This window comes from Meriones unguiculatus, chromosome 11 (assembly GCF_030254825.1).
Source record: "Meriones unguiculatus strain TT.TT164.6M chromosome 11, Bangor_MerUng_6.1, whole genome shotgun sequence".
In the NCBI taxonomy this organism is placed as follows: Eukaryota; Metazoa; Chordata; class Mammalia; order Rodentia; family Muridae; genus Meriones; species Meriones unguiculatus.
The window spans coordinates 11,179,104-11,196,583 of record NC_083359.1 but is presented as its reverse complement, the minus strand read 5'-3'; the positions used below and the strand labels follow the sequence as shown (position 1 = coordinate 11,196,583).

The window sequence follows — 17,480 nt, the reverse complement described above, 5'->3', positions numbered from 1 at the left end:
GCTTTACTGCAGGGTTCGCCAGAGTGAGGGAATGTCCACGTCTCACGGATATAGAATGTGTTCACTGGATGCAACACAGAAAGTGAGCGATAAGCCAGTGCATGTTCATGAGAGCAGCAGCACTTCCTGGGCACTGACTACACCAGGCACAAGGCCATGAGCACTGAAGGGACCACCCCTCAGATGCAGGCCAAGCAGCAGCTGCTACCCAGAATGCAATGTGTGGCAGGCTGTGGACAAGATGGAAAAGCAAGCACTTGGGAGCATGCTGAGACAGACAGGACCAGTGTTTGTAGTGGCTGTGCGAAGGGATGCATGAGATACAGAGTGGGAGTGCAGAACACTTGGGCCACTGCATCAGCGTCCAGAGACAGTGTCACTGACCTCTGCTGGGCAGAAGCTGGGGCTGCGGATCCTCCTACAGTTTATTGGGTAGCTGGCTCCAAATGTCTGCAGTCTAGAGCCAGAGAAGATAAGTAGAGAGGAAGAAAGACCTGGAAGGTGATCTGACAAAAGTCACAAAGACCACAGGGACAAGAGTCTTCTGGAAGCCCTGGAAAAGTAGAGGCCGTACTTCCAGCAAGGGGCTAAGACTCAGGGTAACTAGGAGTTAAGGCCCCTGACCGGGCTTAGAGCTATACTGCTACCTCCACTGACACTCCTAAGCCTGCAACAGCCACCACCTTGAGAGCTAGAGTAGTGCAGATGCCTGCTAAAGACACGGGGTCCGATACCATGTGATGGCTCCTACTGACAGCTGCAGTCTGTAAACACAGATCCCCAGGTGACAAAACAGAGGATAGAGGCCAGGCCTCCCTCTGGCATCTCCCCTATGGGGACAGGGAGAAGAGAGTACACTTGGCCCAGCTCCCTCAGGGCCTGGAGACACCCAGGTGAGCTGCAGACGTTGGACTTTCAGATATCTGAGCGGATTCTAGGCCACATATGTCAGAGTGAGAACCCCACATTGCCCTTTGATAGCATCCTGGACCTTTCCTCCCTGCCCCATCATAGTTTTTATGACCTTTACACTTCTTGCTGTGCCAAAACAGCCTCCTCACTGGTATAGAGGGACCTCAGTGCATATCTGCCAGCTTCAAGAATATTAGGTTTGGGAGAAACGCACCTGGGGCCAGAACACCAGGAAGGCTAACAGCTGGGAAAGGAAGGCCCTGGTGAGAAAGTTCCCAGAGACCCAGGCAGAGAAGGGCTAAGAAGCCTCCATCTGGGCTGACCAACAGAGAGCCCCTAGAGGCCTCAAGAACAGGGGTCCCAAGAGTACAGGACACCAATCAGCTGTGATGAAGTAAGGAGAAAGCAAAAGGAGACCAGACTCAGAGAAGGAGAGTAGAGGGCTGAGATAGAGCTGGACAAGGAAGGATGGCCCCAACTATCCAAATGCTGGTACCCAATGCTGCTAGCTAAAGCCCAGCAGACAGACGGTGTCCTGGCCAGGCTCGGCCCAGGGCAGCCACTCTACATCCCCAGGCACTGCCCAGACTGACCTCTGTGGTGGTCTGAACACTTGCTCCCCATTTGGCAGTGCTGTTTGGGAAGTCTAGGTGGCCCAGCCTTGCTGGGGGAAGTATGTCATCGGGGCTGGCTGGGCTTTGAGGATTTAATGTCTTGTGGCACTTCCGTGTGCTCTGTTTGCTTTGTGCCCGTGGTTACAGACGTGGGCTCCCAGCTTCCTGCCGCTGCCACTGCACTTGCCCCTTGTTGCCTCTCACCATGATGGGCTCTTAGTCCTCTGGAGCCATCAGTCAAACACTCTTCTAAAAGTTGCTTTTGCTCACGCTATTTTATCACAGCAGCAAGGAGGTGACTGATATGGCCTCCTCTCCTCCTGAAGCTCATGGCCATCACCGATCTTCCCTGAGACAAGCCAAGTTCATTCTTCACACCTCACCTTCCTACACTACCCAGCTCGGCCCAGAACCTGCCCTCCTGCTGGCCACATGACGTCCACAGCAGAACTGGCCACACTGCTGCTATTGTGATCCTGCCTGGCTTTTCCTTGCCATTTCTCCTACTTCTCCTACTTCTGCTGCACGCCACCATCTGGGCCTCTACAGTGGGCTGGCCTCCCCACTAGCCCACCCCGGCTGCCTCCCCCCTGTCCTCACTATACCACCTTAAAAAAAAAATCAACTCAGTCCCTACAAATTTCTCCTAAAACCCCAGGACTTATGCAAGTGTTAGGTTTAGGTCAAAGGCCACCCCTTCAGACAGGCTTTTCATAACTACCCTTCCTGTAGTGACAGTTTTAAGAATTCTGGAATTTTGGGTTCTTTTTTAAAAACACAGATATATTATAATAAAATATACTTTCGTTTTAATCCCAGGTGTAGGGATGTGGGGCTGCTTTGGACTGTCCACAGCAACTGACTATGATTTTTCTCATGTTCTACCAGAATGTGGTTTTTCCAGCTGCAGATAGTTTCTGCAACTGTGTGACATTTGGAATTCTGGGAACTTTTCAGAGGGAATATAAATGCTAGAGCCAGCCGAGCACGGTGTACATGCCTGTAATCCCAACACTCTGGGAGACAGAAGCAGGTACAGTTCTGTGAGTTTGAGGCCAGCCTGGTCTACAAAGCGAGTCCAGGACAACCAAGGATACACAGAGAAACCCTGTCTCAAAATAAATAAATGAGTGAGTGAGTGAGTGAATGAATGTGTGAATGAATGAATGAATGAATGAATGAATGAATGCCTAGAACCCTAAGTGGTGGGGCCAGAGGTTGGTTGTGGTTTGTCAGTAGCAGTGGTCAAAAAGAAATAAACAGTAAGAAATTAGATTCAGGGATTTTCCTAATTCCTCTCTCTCCTCTATCCTTGTTTCTCTCCTCTCTGGTGTTAGGGGATGAAACCAGAGGAATAAAGGGTGGGGAAAAAGAAGAACCCACAAACTAGCAGCTACACCTTCCTGTCTCTCCCTTTTACCTGCTTTGTCCCTAAGGAGTCGAACTATATGTTTATTCTATATGTCCTTCCTATGACGTCACTGCAACAGGGTCAGACCCGTGCACTCTTCCTGGCACCCTCAAAAAGCATCTGAAGAATAAATGAATAAATCTCTTTAACATGTTTTGGAGATGATTTCAGTGTGTCTACTAAAGCTGATGTGCTGAAGGCTTGGTTCCCAGCATGGCGGTGTTGCAACCCTTAAGAGGGGCAAATCTGAGGTGATTAGATCATGGTAGACCGCCCTGGGAAGGGAGCGGTGCTGGTCTGAGGACTGTCACTTCTCTTGAGGGCGGATTCTTATGAAGTGAAACTAGTCATGCATACTGGCTTCGTGTGTGTGTGGCCATTCTCCTTTCTGGCTCTCCATTATACTTTGACTTATCTGAGGAGCCCTTGCCAGGATGCTGGCACTACACTGGGATCTTTCAGAGATTATGAATTAAGCTTCCATCTCCCTTCTACACAGTTCTCAGCAACAATTCTTCTAGTAAAGCAGTGGTTCTCAACCTTCCTAATGCTGTGACCCTTTCATAAAGTTTCTCATGTTGTGGTGACCCCCAAACATACAATCATTTTTATTACTATCTCATAACTGTAATTTGCTGGTTATGAATCATAATGTAAGTATCTGATACACAGGATATGTTATACACGACCTCTGTGAAAGGGCTATTCGACCCCCACGGGGGTTGTGACACACAGATTGAGAACTGCTGCATTAAGGCAACCGAAAGGGGCTAAACCTTCCACTAATCCATTTCCTAGGGTGTGAATGACAGCCCCTTACAGTGTCACCTTGCTGACTTGCTCACAAAGCCTGAGCACAGCAAGCCATACCCAGTGCTGCAGTCAGTAAGAGACTGCGCTGCTCTCCCAACATGCCCCTGCTCACGGTGACATTTCCTGTCCCCACCAAGCGCAGAGCTAGGCTTCCAGCCTCCTGCCTCCAGATGCCATTTCAGCTCTTCTGCAGCTGCAGCTGTAACACTATGGTATTTTTCTATTCCAAACTGACTCTCCTCGTGCCTGTAATCCCAGCACTCAGAAAGGCAGAGGCAGGTGGATCTCTGTGAGTTCCAGGCTAGCCTGGTCTACAAAGTGAGTCCAGGACAGCCAAGGCTACACAGAGAAACCCTGTCTTGAAAAACAAACAAACAAACAAAAAGTTCACTTATTCCTCCACTAATGACTATACATTCTTCCAAGGAATAATGCTTTTCAAAATGAGGCAAACCAAAAACTTATGGCCAAAAAAAGGACCCACTTATGACAAATGCACAGACATGAGGCACTGGCCTCCAAATCAGGGCTATTTGGCTGTTTGGGCTCTTCCCATGGACCAAACTCAGCTTCAAAGGTAAGTGTGCAAAAGCACACTGGCTCACGGGTCAGTGGGAAGTGAACAAAGGGGACTTCGGCATGAATGAAAGCACTGCCAATACCTGCTATGCACTTGGCCAACCGTGCTCCCAGCGCTGGGAGCCCGGTCCACAATTGCTAATCACCCTAGGCTACCAGAAGAGAGACACAGGCTCCATCCAGACACAGAGGCCAGCAGCCTCCTGCAGGAGAGTCCTGTACATTCCACATCTAATGGAGAGTGAGTTAGGAATGAGGTTCCCTACCATGCCAGAAGCCTTGTTAATGCCCTGTACTAGTTTCCTTTAAAACATCAGAAACGTCCTCTTGTGGCTTAAGATCAGTATTTGTCCCCTACAGTGTCCTGGCGTGCTGGCTCCGAGGTGTGTGCGTTCTGCGTGCACAGGGAGGCCAGAGAAAGCCCAGGGGAAGAGAGAAGACTGAGTAGGGCAGGCGAAGGGCACACAGCACTGTGTGTCTGGCCTTGCCAGAAGGCCATCATGAAACCAGGGCCAGCACCAGCACAGTCTAGCAGCGCACTCCAAGGCTGTGGTTTCTCAGGAGCGAGAGATGGTCACAGTGGTCTTGGCTGAGCTCTGGACCCCTTCCAGCAGGCCCCTCCTAAGGCAGGCCCAGCATGTTCAGGACTTCAGGGACAAAACATTCAGAAGGTGGTGGCTCTGAGCCAAGCACCCCTGACTCCACCCACCCTGCTATCCTCTCCCCAGGTGAAAAGAAGACCCAAGCCATAAACCAGATGGAAAGAGTACAGTGTTCTACCCTGGCACAGCTGAACTGACAATCGTCTGGGAACAGTGTGCTGCTGATACCATCTGCAGCCTCCTACAGACTAGCTCCAGGGCAATCACAGGGTATCCCAGGCTCTGCCACAAGCAGCACTCTGGCCTCCACTATTCCTTGTCTCATAATGAGTTGGGGGCCACCGTCTTCAGGTTTCAGCCCCTGTCTTCCATCAGGCACACCCAGTATGGGGGCTGCTTTCAGGGACTTCCTGTAAGAAAAACACTGTTGCCATAGAGCAAGCCAGGGAGGAGCATGGCAAGGACCTGGACCGCCCAGGCCCTCCAGTGAGAAGGCCAGCTGCAGGTGGATGCCCTCCCCTGGGCTGTTGTCTGCTGCAGGCTCTTGGGATACCCTAGATCACCCTGGCCTTGGCCTGGGGCCTCCACAAAGGCAAGAGACTCCCCTCTACTTACATTCACTGGGTGCCACCTCTGGAGGGAAGAAGGGAAGAGGAGAGTGACAGGCATGGGAAGACAGAGAACACAGCCACTGTCTACCCCACTGTCTGTGTGTCTGGCTTGCTGGTAGCCGTGATCCCAGCACACCAGACTTGCCGGCAGGCCATTGTCAGGGCAAGGGTACTTACCACATTCCAGAAAAGCGGATTGAACACAATGGTGAGCACAGCCGCCACAAAGCTGGGCTCTGTGGGGTCCATGTAACCCAGCAGCCAGGTCATGACGAAGAGATCTGCCTGCAAGGACAGAGTGGCCATCAGCAGGAGGCCTGTCTAGTGACACCCAGAAACTGCCAGGACCTTATGAGGCCCCAGGATGCAAAGACATCTGGGAACATAAAGGAAGTGCTTAGGATGGCTAAGTCTAGACACAGTCGCTGCACTGACGTCTCATAAAACAGAAGATAAAAGGCCGAAACTAATCGGCCGTGTCAGCTGTCATGAGCGTGCTGGGCTAATGGTTGCGGAGGTGCTCATGGGTACTGTACGCAGAGCTCCATGGCTCTGAAGACAGGTTCCTAAAAAGGACACTCACCCTGGATGTGATTGAAAGCCCCTGAGATGAGGGTTCTCATGAGACCCAAGGAAAACTCAGGTGGCCAAAATACATGGGAAGAGAAACTCCGCCTCAGGAGATAGTTGGAAAAGCTAATGGCTGCACGTAATGGCCGCCTCTCCTAGGGCCTCAGGAGGGGCAGTGTGACTGCAGCTGAGGAAGGAAGTGATTCTGCTCAAAGCACGAAGAGAGCAGTAGCAGCACTCCCGCTGGTGTACACTCACAATGACCAGGAGTCATAAGAGACAACTTAGGGCTGTGGGTTAGGGTCTGGCAGCAGAGCACCTGCCTAGTGTGCAAAAAAACCTTGGATTCTATCTGCAACACCCCCACCAAAGCAAAACCACAAGGTCTGGGTACCCAACCTAGAGAATAATGGATGGCCCATGTGTGAGGCCCACAAATCCAAAAGGTAAACAGTGCCGTCTGCACGTAAAAGCCCTGCAGTGTTGACATTCCAGTGAGTTGTCAGTGCTGGGCTGTGCTCTGCGTTCTAGGACGCCTGGCAGCCCCTACCCTGGCTTCCACCCACTGGAGGATGGCAACTCTTCCCCACTGAGGCAACCAGAGGCATCTCCGGATGTCCGGTGGAAGAAAACTCCCTGCATGGGAGGGAGCCTCTGCCACAGGAGAAGAGAGGAACAGCCAGCTACTCTCTGCACCAATTTCTTTCTTCACAGTGAGTCCTGGCGCCGGGTGCTGAGACTGGCTGGGTCCTTGTGCTCTTCTCTAAACATCTCTAGTTTCCACTTTAGGAAGAATCCTAAAGGGCCAGAGCATTGATGGTGTTGTGCTGTCTCCCCACATACAACTGAAATAAAAGTCACACTAACAGGTAAATAGTGGCTTCACACCTATGGCTCTTCTCAGACTCTGCTCTCACGGCATGCTTCGCTGTTTCATTTCAGGATAGAATAATTTCTTTCAAAGAGTGCTTCCACCCCACCCCCCATTAGAGGGAGGAGGGGGAAAATGTGCTACTACACCACACACACACACAGACACACAGACACACACACACAGACACGCCCGGGGCTGCCCATCCCTGGAGAGAAAGCAGCAGCCTCTACCCAGGTTCTTACTTCACCCAGTCTCCTGGGGAAACTCAGCCTGCCATCCAGACCACATTGCCCAGTGTGACAGGGGACACTGGAAAGTCACTAGGCATGTAAAGTCTTCTACTGGGGCCTCGCTGCCCATTCGGACCACATTTCTCACCAGGATGTGGGACCAAAGGTGGGCTAAGCAGATGCTCAATGTTCAAACCCAGTGTTCAGCCACTCCTTTCCACAAGGGATACACCCAGACCAAAGATGCCTAAACTGTAGCTAGCACCAAAAACTACATATATTATACTGTTGCAGTTCTAATACACATGCACCTCCAAGAGAGATTATTTTGTAAGCTAGACACATCAAGACATTAACAGTAAGTACTCATTAACTTAGAGCCAGAGCTGGGCGTGGGAGCGCACACCTGGAATCGCAGTACTCAGAAGGCAGAGGCTGTCTGGTCTAAATAGTGAGTTCCAGGTCAGCCAAGGTTACAAAGCGAGATCCCGTCTCAAAAAAACAAAAACAAGAGAGGGAGGGGGTGGAGGTAAAACAGACTGAAGTAACTGCTGTAATTCTCCCTCTCTCTCTTCTGTGCTCAACTCACCATCCTGCTTCGGAGACCACAGGCACAGCCTACTGGTGCACGATCGTCCGGCTCAGCAGAAAATAAGCCAAAAGTAGGTGCACTAGTGTGGGAGCAAGTATGAACAACACCTCAGTGAGTACACCGGGGAGTGGATAAATGAACGACAGAGAACCTGCTCAGGAACCAGCAGGGAGAATGAGCCTGAGGGCACAGCCTTATCCCAGGCTGCTAACAGCTCAAGAACACACAGGCCATACAGCAGACAAGCCTGCGCCAACCTTCCAGAGCCCCTGGGCAAAGTCTCAGGAAACCCTGGATGAGATCAGGGCCTCTCAGCACAACCGTGGGCTGTGGAAGGTAGGGTTGAGTGCTCCTGGGGTACACACTGCTCGTGCAGGACAAGGCCATGGGATCAGACCTCACGATAGGAAAAGGAGGAGAGTAGAGCTGTGTAGCCCTAAACCTTCTAGAATCTGAGCCCAACAAGAGAGCCAGTCTTTCGTCTGTTTGATGACATGTGTTAGGCATCCCTGATCACAAGGCCCTGTGCACTGACAGGCTGGGGATGGGGTCGGAGGAGCAACAGAGAAAGGAGAGAGGAAGGGAAGCCTGGGCACGAGAGTCCTGACTCTGCCTGACCGTTCCCAGAGAACACTGGCGTGACCTCGTCGGCGTGACCTCGTCAGCTGGACCACATACCCCTACCCAGCAGGAAGTCCTTACACATCCCAACCTCTCCTTCCTATTCTGCATTTTAAGCATCCAGCCCAAAATCTCCCATTGCTTAGGCACCCACACCCCAGCACCTCACCAAGCCCCTGTCTCATTCTGTCTGGTCTGTTCTGACATTCCTTACATAATCACTCAACCCATTCCCCACTCTCACCACCCCTGTATGCATAGCTCCCCCAGGGCATAGCCAAGGCCCTTCCTGACCTCCTATCTTTTGGTTTCCTTATGAGCCTGCCTAAATGGCACCTCACATCCTGCTGGCCACCCTCACCCAAACCTCCTCACCTACCCTTGGCTCACCTATCATAGCACAGCAGCAGGTGGGCCCTATAACTGCCCGCAGAGTGGACCATCACAGCCTGGCAGCACCTCATGCTACCTATGGTTCCACAGCTCTGTGCATACTGGGAATGCCATCTGTCCCTCTACACACTCTGAACAAACTCCTGTCATCCCTCAAGACCCAGAGGGAGCAGTTCCCTACTTCTTACCAAGGCACTATTGTATTCCTGGGGTCCAGCCTGTGTGATTATCTGATTACCATCCCTGTCTCGCAACTGCTTCTCGGCCTAAGGACCACTTCTTTATTGATCTTTGTGTCTCCATTTCTGACTGCCAAGGCTGCCAGAGAGTAAATATTTGCTAAGTGAGCAGAAGTCCTTGTTTCATCATCAATAAAACTTGAAGGCAAATGGTCACCTCCAAGGGGCTCAATGGCTGAGCCACCCTGTGACCTCCACCAGTCTGGCTTTAGAACAAGACAAGAAATTGCCAAAGCAGCCCCTGGAGGGGGTTTTGCAAGCAGCCAGACAGCCGGGCAGCCAACATGATGAATACGTCCCTCTGGACGTAGAGGCATGGCTTCTCGTAAGACCACAAGAACTGGAATCACCAGCTACCCAGACACTTTGCTTCGTAAATACACCTTTCTGCAGGGCAGAAAGATGAAGCAATGCTTTACAAGAGTTGGCAGAGGTGAAATGTCAAGCCAGAGGGAGAAGAGGGACTACCCAAAGCCGCTTGAAGTCCCAGGTGGGGTCTGTTTGTTCCTGGGTATGTTAGGGGTGGAGGAGGGCTCGCAGTCCTGAAGCTCAGAGCCTGGCCTGAGTCCACCACTCACTTTCCCTCGCAAATTCTACTCTCCTACCGTGTCTTCCACTGGCTGGCCTCCCTGCAGCCCTTACGGAAGGACATTCTAGGCCGGTAGGAACTTAAGTGTGCTGTGTGTGAATGCACATCCACACATATGCAAATCAAATGAACAACAATGTGATTTTTAAGAAGTAAGCTCACCGTATTATGGAAGGAGGGGTACCTGGAGGAGACAGCATTTTGCCTTTGCAGTGGGAACTCTCCCCATGAGCCCCAGGGACAGAAATGCTCTCAAAATCTTTAAGGGATTGTTAAGAATTCAACTCAATGATATTCTCCCAGTGCTGAGCACCATGAAGGGAGCTTGTCCTAGTACAGGATGTTAAAAACCAAAAAGTAACCAGGCCTGAGAGCATTCCTAGAGCCCATCACCAAGGAACTGAGGTCTGAAAGAAGACTTATCATTGACCCCACCACAGATGAGACAAGCAGGAGCTTCGAGAAACATGCAGAGCACAGGCCATGAGGGCCAGCACCTGCGTTGACCAGCCTGGCCCTTCTGGATCCTAGGCAGGAAACCCCTCAAGATGTGGACTTCAACCACCAAGAGAGGCCCCACCCGCCACAGCAGACAAGAATTAAAGACAGCTTCTGGCTCCTGGATTCCCACCATGAGATGGGTAAAGTGGGCAGTGAAAAAAACGTTTCTTCCCCACTTTGTGAGCACTAAGACAAAAGAAGAAAACTGAGGCACTCAAAGACTAGCTAGTTAGCTTGGCTGAACCACACAGAAATTGGCATTCATCTGTCTCTCAGTTAAAGCCAGTGATCCAAACCAGAATACGTCCACACAGCCAGGTCCGAGTGCCCTGGTCAGCCTGCCTCAGCAGGTGGGGAGAGTTCATCTGGAAGCGAGGTCACCTTGAGGGTTGGTGTTGCCTGGAGAAGCAGCTGCTTCCTAAGAGAGAGTGACTAATGCTGAACAGAGACCAGAAGCAGAGGAACCTGCTCCCAGCTCTCCAACTCCAGACCTGGGGCCTACCTCCCAAAGCCCACTCAAAACTGGATTGGCCGAAATTAACCTCAGATGTAGCTGGCATGAACAGAGGAGCCACAGCTCTCTTGCCTGAGCTCTGCCTCCCAGCCTGTGTCAGAGGCCACCTCAGAGAAAGGAGTGGGTCCCCTCCCAGTTTCAACCTCCCTCAAACAGGAGGCCTGGCTCTAAGGAAGGACTTTTCCTCGAGGTCACAGGCTTACTGAAGACTAAAGAGAGAATCAACCTACCAGAACCAGAAGAAACTGGGAGCTGGACTCCAGGGGACGGCTCAGGTCACCTGTCCCTGGTGATGAAGTCAGCTGCAGAACCCCCACAGGCTGGTAGAAAGGAGGCACATAGCTGTTCCACTGCACTGGGGACCTGGACACACTTCAGAGCAATGTCCTGTAGTTAGGGAATGATTTGCAGGGGGTCAACAGCACCTAGGGTGCAAGCCACATTGTGACATCCAAACAAACAGCAAGAGCACATGACAATCAAAGTTGCATTGATCACCTGAAAGTAATGGGCCACTCTGCGGCATGTAAACAACAGAGTATAAAAGGGACTAAGTGGGGCTGTCCCAGAAAAGGGACAGGATCCTTCATCCCGTAGAGTGAGTCTCTGCAGTTGCATACCCTCCTCCCTCTTCCCAGCTGTTCCAGTGTCTGGGTATTGCCAGCAGATCCAGGGACATTTGCTGGGTAATTCCACAAGAGCCCTGTGTCCTGAAAGGAGAAACAAGGTGCCAGGACCTTCCCACCTAGCTCTACACTCCAAGAAGAGTGGGTACCACATTTACAATTAAGGCATCATCCCCTCCACCCCATTTTCTACACTGAGGCCTGCCTGGATCTGAGGAAGGACCCGCCTGGATCTGAGGAAGGACCCGGTAAAGGGCAAAGCTCTTCTACCCTCCTCCTGATGCCCATAGAGTCCACAGTAGCCACCAGAACCAATCTGCAGCCAGGTTCCCTCATTGAAGTGGGTTAACAATGGCCACCCAAGACTACCCATAGACAGAGTGAAAAGCAGGTGTGAAATACAAGTGTGAGGGCACAGGTGCATAGGACTGCTGTGGTCTCAAGCCACCTGGACTCCTTCTGCTACACCCTAATTAAGAAATTCAGATGTGTTTCCTCTCACCCTCTTGGAAAGCACAGAACCCGAAGACAGTGACCCAGACCTAGCCCTGGACGGTAGGGGTCATCCTGTGACTGAATGTGAACTCTGACAATTCCTTAAACCTAGTGCTGTCTAGGCCTCCCCCCTGAGTAGTAGTAATAACATGATATGGTCCAATATTACATTCAACAAAAAATAAATACAAGTTTCAGGCTATCAGGCATGGCTCAGTGGGAGAGCGCGCAACCTAATCCATATATGTGAGGGTCTTAGGTTCACCCCCAATAACAAGGAGAGGGAAGCTGCTGCTGTACCTTCCCTCTAACCCTTTCAGATAGGTGGACAATTCACTGATTAACTCTTCATTCAGCAAGCCGTGCTGGGCTGGTGCCAAGTGGCTTGCTGGCTCTTCCCTGATGGGGCACCCCCCACGCCCTCTGCTCAGTCCCTCAGGAGTAGCAGACCTGGTCTGCAATCTCCCAGCAAAGTGCTTTCTCACAGTTTTACCCGGCCATATCACAGCAGCTTAGAGGTGGAGGGAGGGGAACAGTAGGAGGGAGAGCAGGAGAAAGAATTCTAGTGGGAAGCAGGGAGAGGCCAGTGAAGCCTCAAGCCCAGTTGGTGCTTAAGAAGGGCGGGCCACTTTCTTTTGAAGACATGGCTACTGGTACCCCAGGGGATGGCCATACATCCATGTGCATGTAGACAGCATTAAGCATCAAGGTGTTATTAATAACAATATAAAAAGACATTCAGTGGGGAGGGAGGCACTACAGTGAGCTGGAGGGAAATAAGAATGAAAATACATTGTATAAATGTATGAAACTTTCAAAGAATTATTTACAAATTTTAAAAATAATTGAAAGGGGCTGGCGAGACGGTTCATTGATAAAAGCACTTGCCAGCTAAGCCTAGCACTCAGAATTCAAAACCTCCAAAAGTTGTCCTCTGACCCACACACACACACAACTTAGTTTTTCCTTCTAGCTCCAATTATTTTTATTAATTCATTCACTTTACGTCATGATTGTAACCCCTTCCCTCATCTCCTCTCGGTCCCTTCCTCCCTTTCTCTCTCCCCTATCCCTGTCCCCTAGTCCTCAGAAAGAGGGAGTCCTCCTCCCTTACCAACTGACCCCAGATGAAAGGCTTTTTTTTTTTTTTTTTTTTTTTTGAACCAGAATAGAATTAAATAAGAAAATAGTAACAAAGAAACCAGACCGGATATAAACAGGAAGTTTTGAAGGAGGTTTAACACATTTTGTGAATCAGAGCGAAAATACAATGTATCAGAAACTGTGAGCAGCGGCTAAGGCTGGACATAGAAAGAAACCGCTTGTAACAGTATGGAAAAGTCTCAAATCAGGGATGGAAATTTTACCCTTAAGAAACTAGAAAAAAAAAAGGGTGAGAGGGGTGATGGCTGGACCTGAAGCAGGACCACCTAGCCCTTAGTGCCTGACTCTACTGAGCGTTCCGGGGTGATCTACCAATCTGGGTACCCTAAGAAGACATCACCCTGAGACTTAGAAGTACAACCACATATGGACAGGCCACACGGCTGCCAGACAGAGGAACGTGAGGACCTCTGTCTGTGAGCTACGACAGGACCGCTTCTTGCCCCAACTTTTGAAACTAGACACAAAAATAAGACTGCAGTGACAACCAAGTGGGCTAGCTAAGGGCCTATTCCTCCACAGCTGGGCACAGCACAGCAACCTCCAGCCTCAGGAATCCATGAATGCTATAACACCACACGGTGAAATATTCTTATGTAAAAAAAAAAAAAAAAAAAAAGACATCCCGGCATCCCTGCAGAACACCCTGGGAAGCTGGAGTTCTTCACGTTCAATGGCACGGTGTCTGCATATAATCCATACAGCCTCACGTGTTGTAACTTATGTCCCAGCACAACAGAGAAGCTGTATGGTTACTGCTGTGTGTTTAGGGAATGGTATCATTAGGAAAAATATGTACATGAGTGCACACATTGTACACTTTTTTCCTTATGGTAACATGCAGATAAGGAAACTGCAGGTATGGAGGAAAATAGTATTTGGGGAAATTTATTTTTGATTATTTGTTTTGTCTGTTTAGGGTGGTGCGTGTGGAGGCCACGGGCTGACATTAAATGTCTCCCTCTGGCTTTCCATTTTAGATTTTGAGGCAGGCTCTCTCGCTGAACCTGGAGCTCAGCAGCTTGGCTACAATGGCTGGCCAGAGACCCAATGGCTTGTCACTCACTGCTTACATTTCCATCCCCTCCATCACACAGGCTCATCCTATGTCCCCTTCTCCAGGGCTGGGATTACAGGTGCTTTGGGTCTACCCCACTTTTATTTGGATGCTGAGGATCTGAACTCGGGTCCTCAAGTGTGCACAGTGAGTGAGTACTCTGCCGAATAAGCCATCTACTCTGCCCTCTTTCATATATCTCTTTAAATAATGTGATTACTGAAAAAAAAAAGTATTGCTTTTGTGTTGAGATGATGGGGATCAAATTTGGGGCCTTGAACATGTGCAAACGCTCTATCCCTGAGGCCCCACCCCGCCCCCAGCACAAAACTCTAAACCATATGTAGGACACACAACCCTTCCATTAGACAGCACTGAGCTGAACACTCAGCTCAGGTGTTCACAGGTGAAGAAAAACCTTGAAGTTCTCTTGGGCCAGGGACGAACATATTTGCCCCAGAGGTTTTGATAGGGGAAGATCTCCTGCCTAAGAGAAACCTTGATGCTGTGTGACTGCAATGGCTTGAATGAGAATGGCTTCCATGAGGCTCCCCTGCTTGAATGCTTATTCCACAGTTTGTGGAACTGTTTGTGAAGGATTCGGAGGTATAGCCTTGTTAGGGGAGGTGTGTCACTGGGGGCGAGCTTTGAGGCTTTGAGCCCAACCCATTCCCAGTTAATTTTCTCTGCCTTCTGCTTGTGAACTGAGATGTGAGCACTCAGCTACTGCCCCAGAGCCCTGCCTGCCTGTCCCTCCCCACCCTTCCCAATGCTGGTCATGGGTTCTAGCCCTCTGAAACTGCAAGGCCCCAATAAGCTCTTCTATAAACTGACTGGGCCTTCGTGTGTCTTATCACAGCCATAATAACATAACTAAGTCAGTGATGGTGTTGCTTTTATTTTACTTTATTATGAAAAAAAATCCCTCAGCGCCGGGTGTTGGCGGCACATTCCTACAATCCCAGCCCTCAGGGAGGCAGAAGGAGGCAAATACCTTGGAGTCTGAAGCCAGCCTGGTCTATAAAGCGAGTCCAGCACAGCCAAGGCTACACAGAGAAACCCTGTCTCGAAAAATCAAAATTAAAAAAAAAATCCCTTGGAAATAGGAAGCTTAACTGTGCTGACCAAGCTGTGGTTGGGGAAAAAAAACAATGTTAGTCAACAAGGGTCATCCTGACCTAACTGCTGACACATCCCTGCCTCTCCAGCTGTATGAGAACAGGAGCCTGCAGGTTGGGGAAACCCAGCAGATCTGAGAGGGGAAAGAGGACAGGAAGTTTTCACATCCAAGGGCTGATCCAGCCAGGAAGACTTCTCATCTCTTGGCTCTAGACACAGGCCTGTTTCCATCACTCTGAGATAAACCAGGAACCCTTGGGCAGTGCTAGAAATCCACAGTGTACCACTGACCCCTGCACTCTAGCCTGTTCCATCGCATCTCCCCCATTCCCAAGTTCAAGGTTACCCACCACTTCAGCCAGTATCCTTGCCATACGTGACACACTGGGTTAGAAAGAACTGAGGTTTGTGTAATGCTTATCTCACATGCCCAAGAAATAAGGGGGGGGGGATGGAGAGAGAATAGGGGAGAGGCAGGAGAGATCTGTCTTACCCAAGGGCTGGAGATGCCACTCACCTAAATGGATGGAGGATACGCTTCAGTAACAAATATTAAAACGGAGGAAACTAGTCTCCTACATCCACGGCCCACCCATCCATCTCACCTGCCCTTCATGCTCTTAACACCAGTGCCTAACTGTCTCTTGTTCCTTCCTGTGTGCCTGCTGTCCCTCCACCAGGAACTCCCAGCCCAATGGCTTGTCACTCACTGCTTCCATTTCCATCCCCTCCATCACACACAAGGCAAAGCTTCAAGGGCTACTCCAAAACACTGGTCAGTTTCCTCTCCTTTCAAGAACTGCTTCTGGGCCTGTAGTCTCCCTTCCATAAATGAAACCTCAGTGACCCTGTCTGTCCCAGGAACTGGACCTCAGCAGTCCCTTTGTGAATACTGTGAATTAATGAGTATGTGCACGCTGAGCGATTAAAACAGGGAATTAAATGAGACGGGTTCGAGGCTGCTTCTGGCAGAGATCTCAGGCTCTGCGAAGTTTGTCAGGTAGAAAGGAGGGAACACGCAGGAGAGGAGAATCAGAATCAGAAGCCTGTGAGTTTGCAATAGTCAGGGGTTCGAACCATTGGCACCAGGGGCCCAACCAGGCCTATCTCAGCTGCGAACTTGGGTTCTCTGCCCTTCTGATCAGGAGACAAGAGGCCAGAAGTGTGGAACCTGGGACAAAGACCGCTGCCACACAGCCACACAGCAGACACCCAAATGCAGTTAACCGCCTTCTCTTCACACTCTCAACTCCCCACACAACTCTGACTACACAACTTTAGGAACTCACATGCGAAACCCCAAACTCACACCTTCCAGGAGATTTACACAATTTCCCAACCCCACATAATCACAGACGCAGGGGAGACCCCACCCCACAACAAACTGAAATGACTCGATTCGCGCACAGCCCCGCAAACACCACCATCTCCACCAATCGTGCGCACCCCTTTCCTCCAGGCCCCGCCCCGCCCGTCGTTGCTTAGTAACAGAGCAGTCCCGCCCATCAAGCGTTGACGGCGCCTTCCAGCTCCGGTAGGTCTAGGACCTGTACCTGACTGAGGTCGAGATTGCTGAGGCCGCCACAGCAGTCGTGCCCGACCACCGAGAGGCTCATAAGTGCGGCTTCAGGGCTCGTATTTTCTTCCATCCCACAGCTCCCTCAGGAGGAGCCTCGTGGGGACTCTCACCGCGCCACTTGGCCGGAGAGCGGGCCCCTTGTCATTTAGAGAAGCGCGGCCGGCCAGGAGGCTTTCCTGATGGCCCCCAACGTCTCGTGGCCTTCTGGGAAATGTAGTTCTCAGATACTTCCTCGTGGGGCGCACTTCCAAGTCTCAAGAAGCGGCGGACTACAAGTCCCAGAGAGGCTGACTGGTGGTTACAGAGGGACTGGGGTAATGTTCCTCAGATTGAGGCTTTGGGCCCCGTGTCTGGACCCCACCCTCCAGCCCACTTCGCTTCCCACTGAGATAGGATAAAAAGACACGGACATTTATGGAAAGGAAAAAGGAGTCCCTCACTCCAGAGTCTGGTTATAACCCTTTTGCCAGCTGAGGACCAAGGATTCCAGCACAATTAACTTACTGTGAAAGTTGCCAACGTAGTGTTCCTCTTATATGGATATTTTCAAATAAGAACGTTAAAAGAGCAATGCACCTAAGAGTATATGGCTTTTCTCCTTTTCCAGTTATAAACCTACAATTTTCTAGGATTCCCACAAACCCCATGATGAGTAAAAGACAAATCTTAAACCACTTCTGCAACCCATGGTTTATTCTACCAGATTAAAATTGTAACCACATCTGGAGCCACTCCATGATCTTGTTTATCATTGGGGGGGGGGGGGGGTTTCTTA

General features: G+C 50.5%; 1 protein-coding gene across 5 annotated transcripts in view; it reads right to left on the bottom strand.

Moving 5' to 3' along the window:
- The window catches only part of Pemt (phosphatidylethanolamine N-methyltransferase), an 82,946-nt gene extending 66,033 nt beyond the window's left edge, over positions 1-16,913 (bottom strand). The window contains exons 1-2 of one of the 5 annotated variants that reach the window (XM_021639553.2): positions 16,680-16,913; positions 5,720-5,827 (exon numbers count right to left, since the gene is read on the bottom strand). In XM_021639553.2, the coding sequence (XP_021495228.1) occupies positions 5,720-5,827; positions 16,680-16,775 (204 nt within the window). In that variant the 5' untranslated portion in view covers positions 16,776-16,913. Of the gene's footprint in view, positions 1-5,719; positions 5,828-7,805; positions 7,883-9,010; positions 9,033-10,895; positions 11,053-16,679 lie in introns of those variants that run through there. The other 4 variants (XM_021639554.2, XM_060363621.1, XM_060363619.1 and 1 more) reach the window with 4 other exon arrangements.
- Positions 16,914-17,480: the final 567 nt, after the last annotated feature.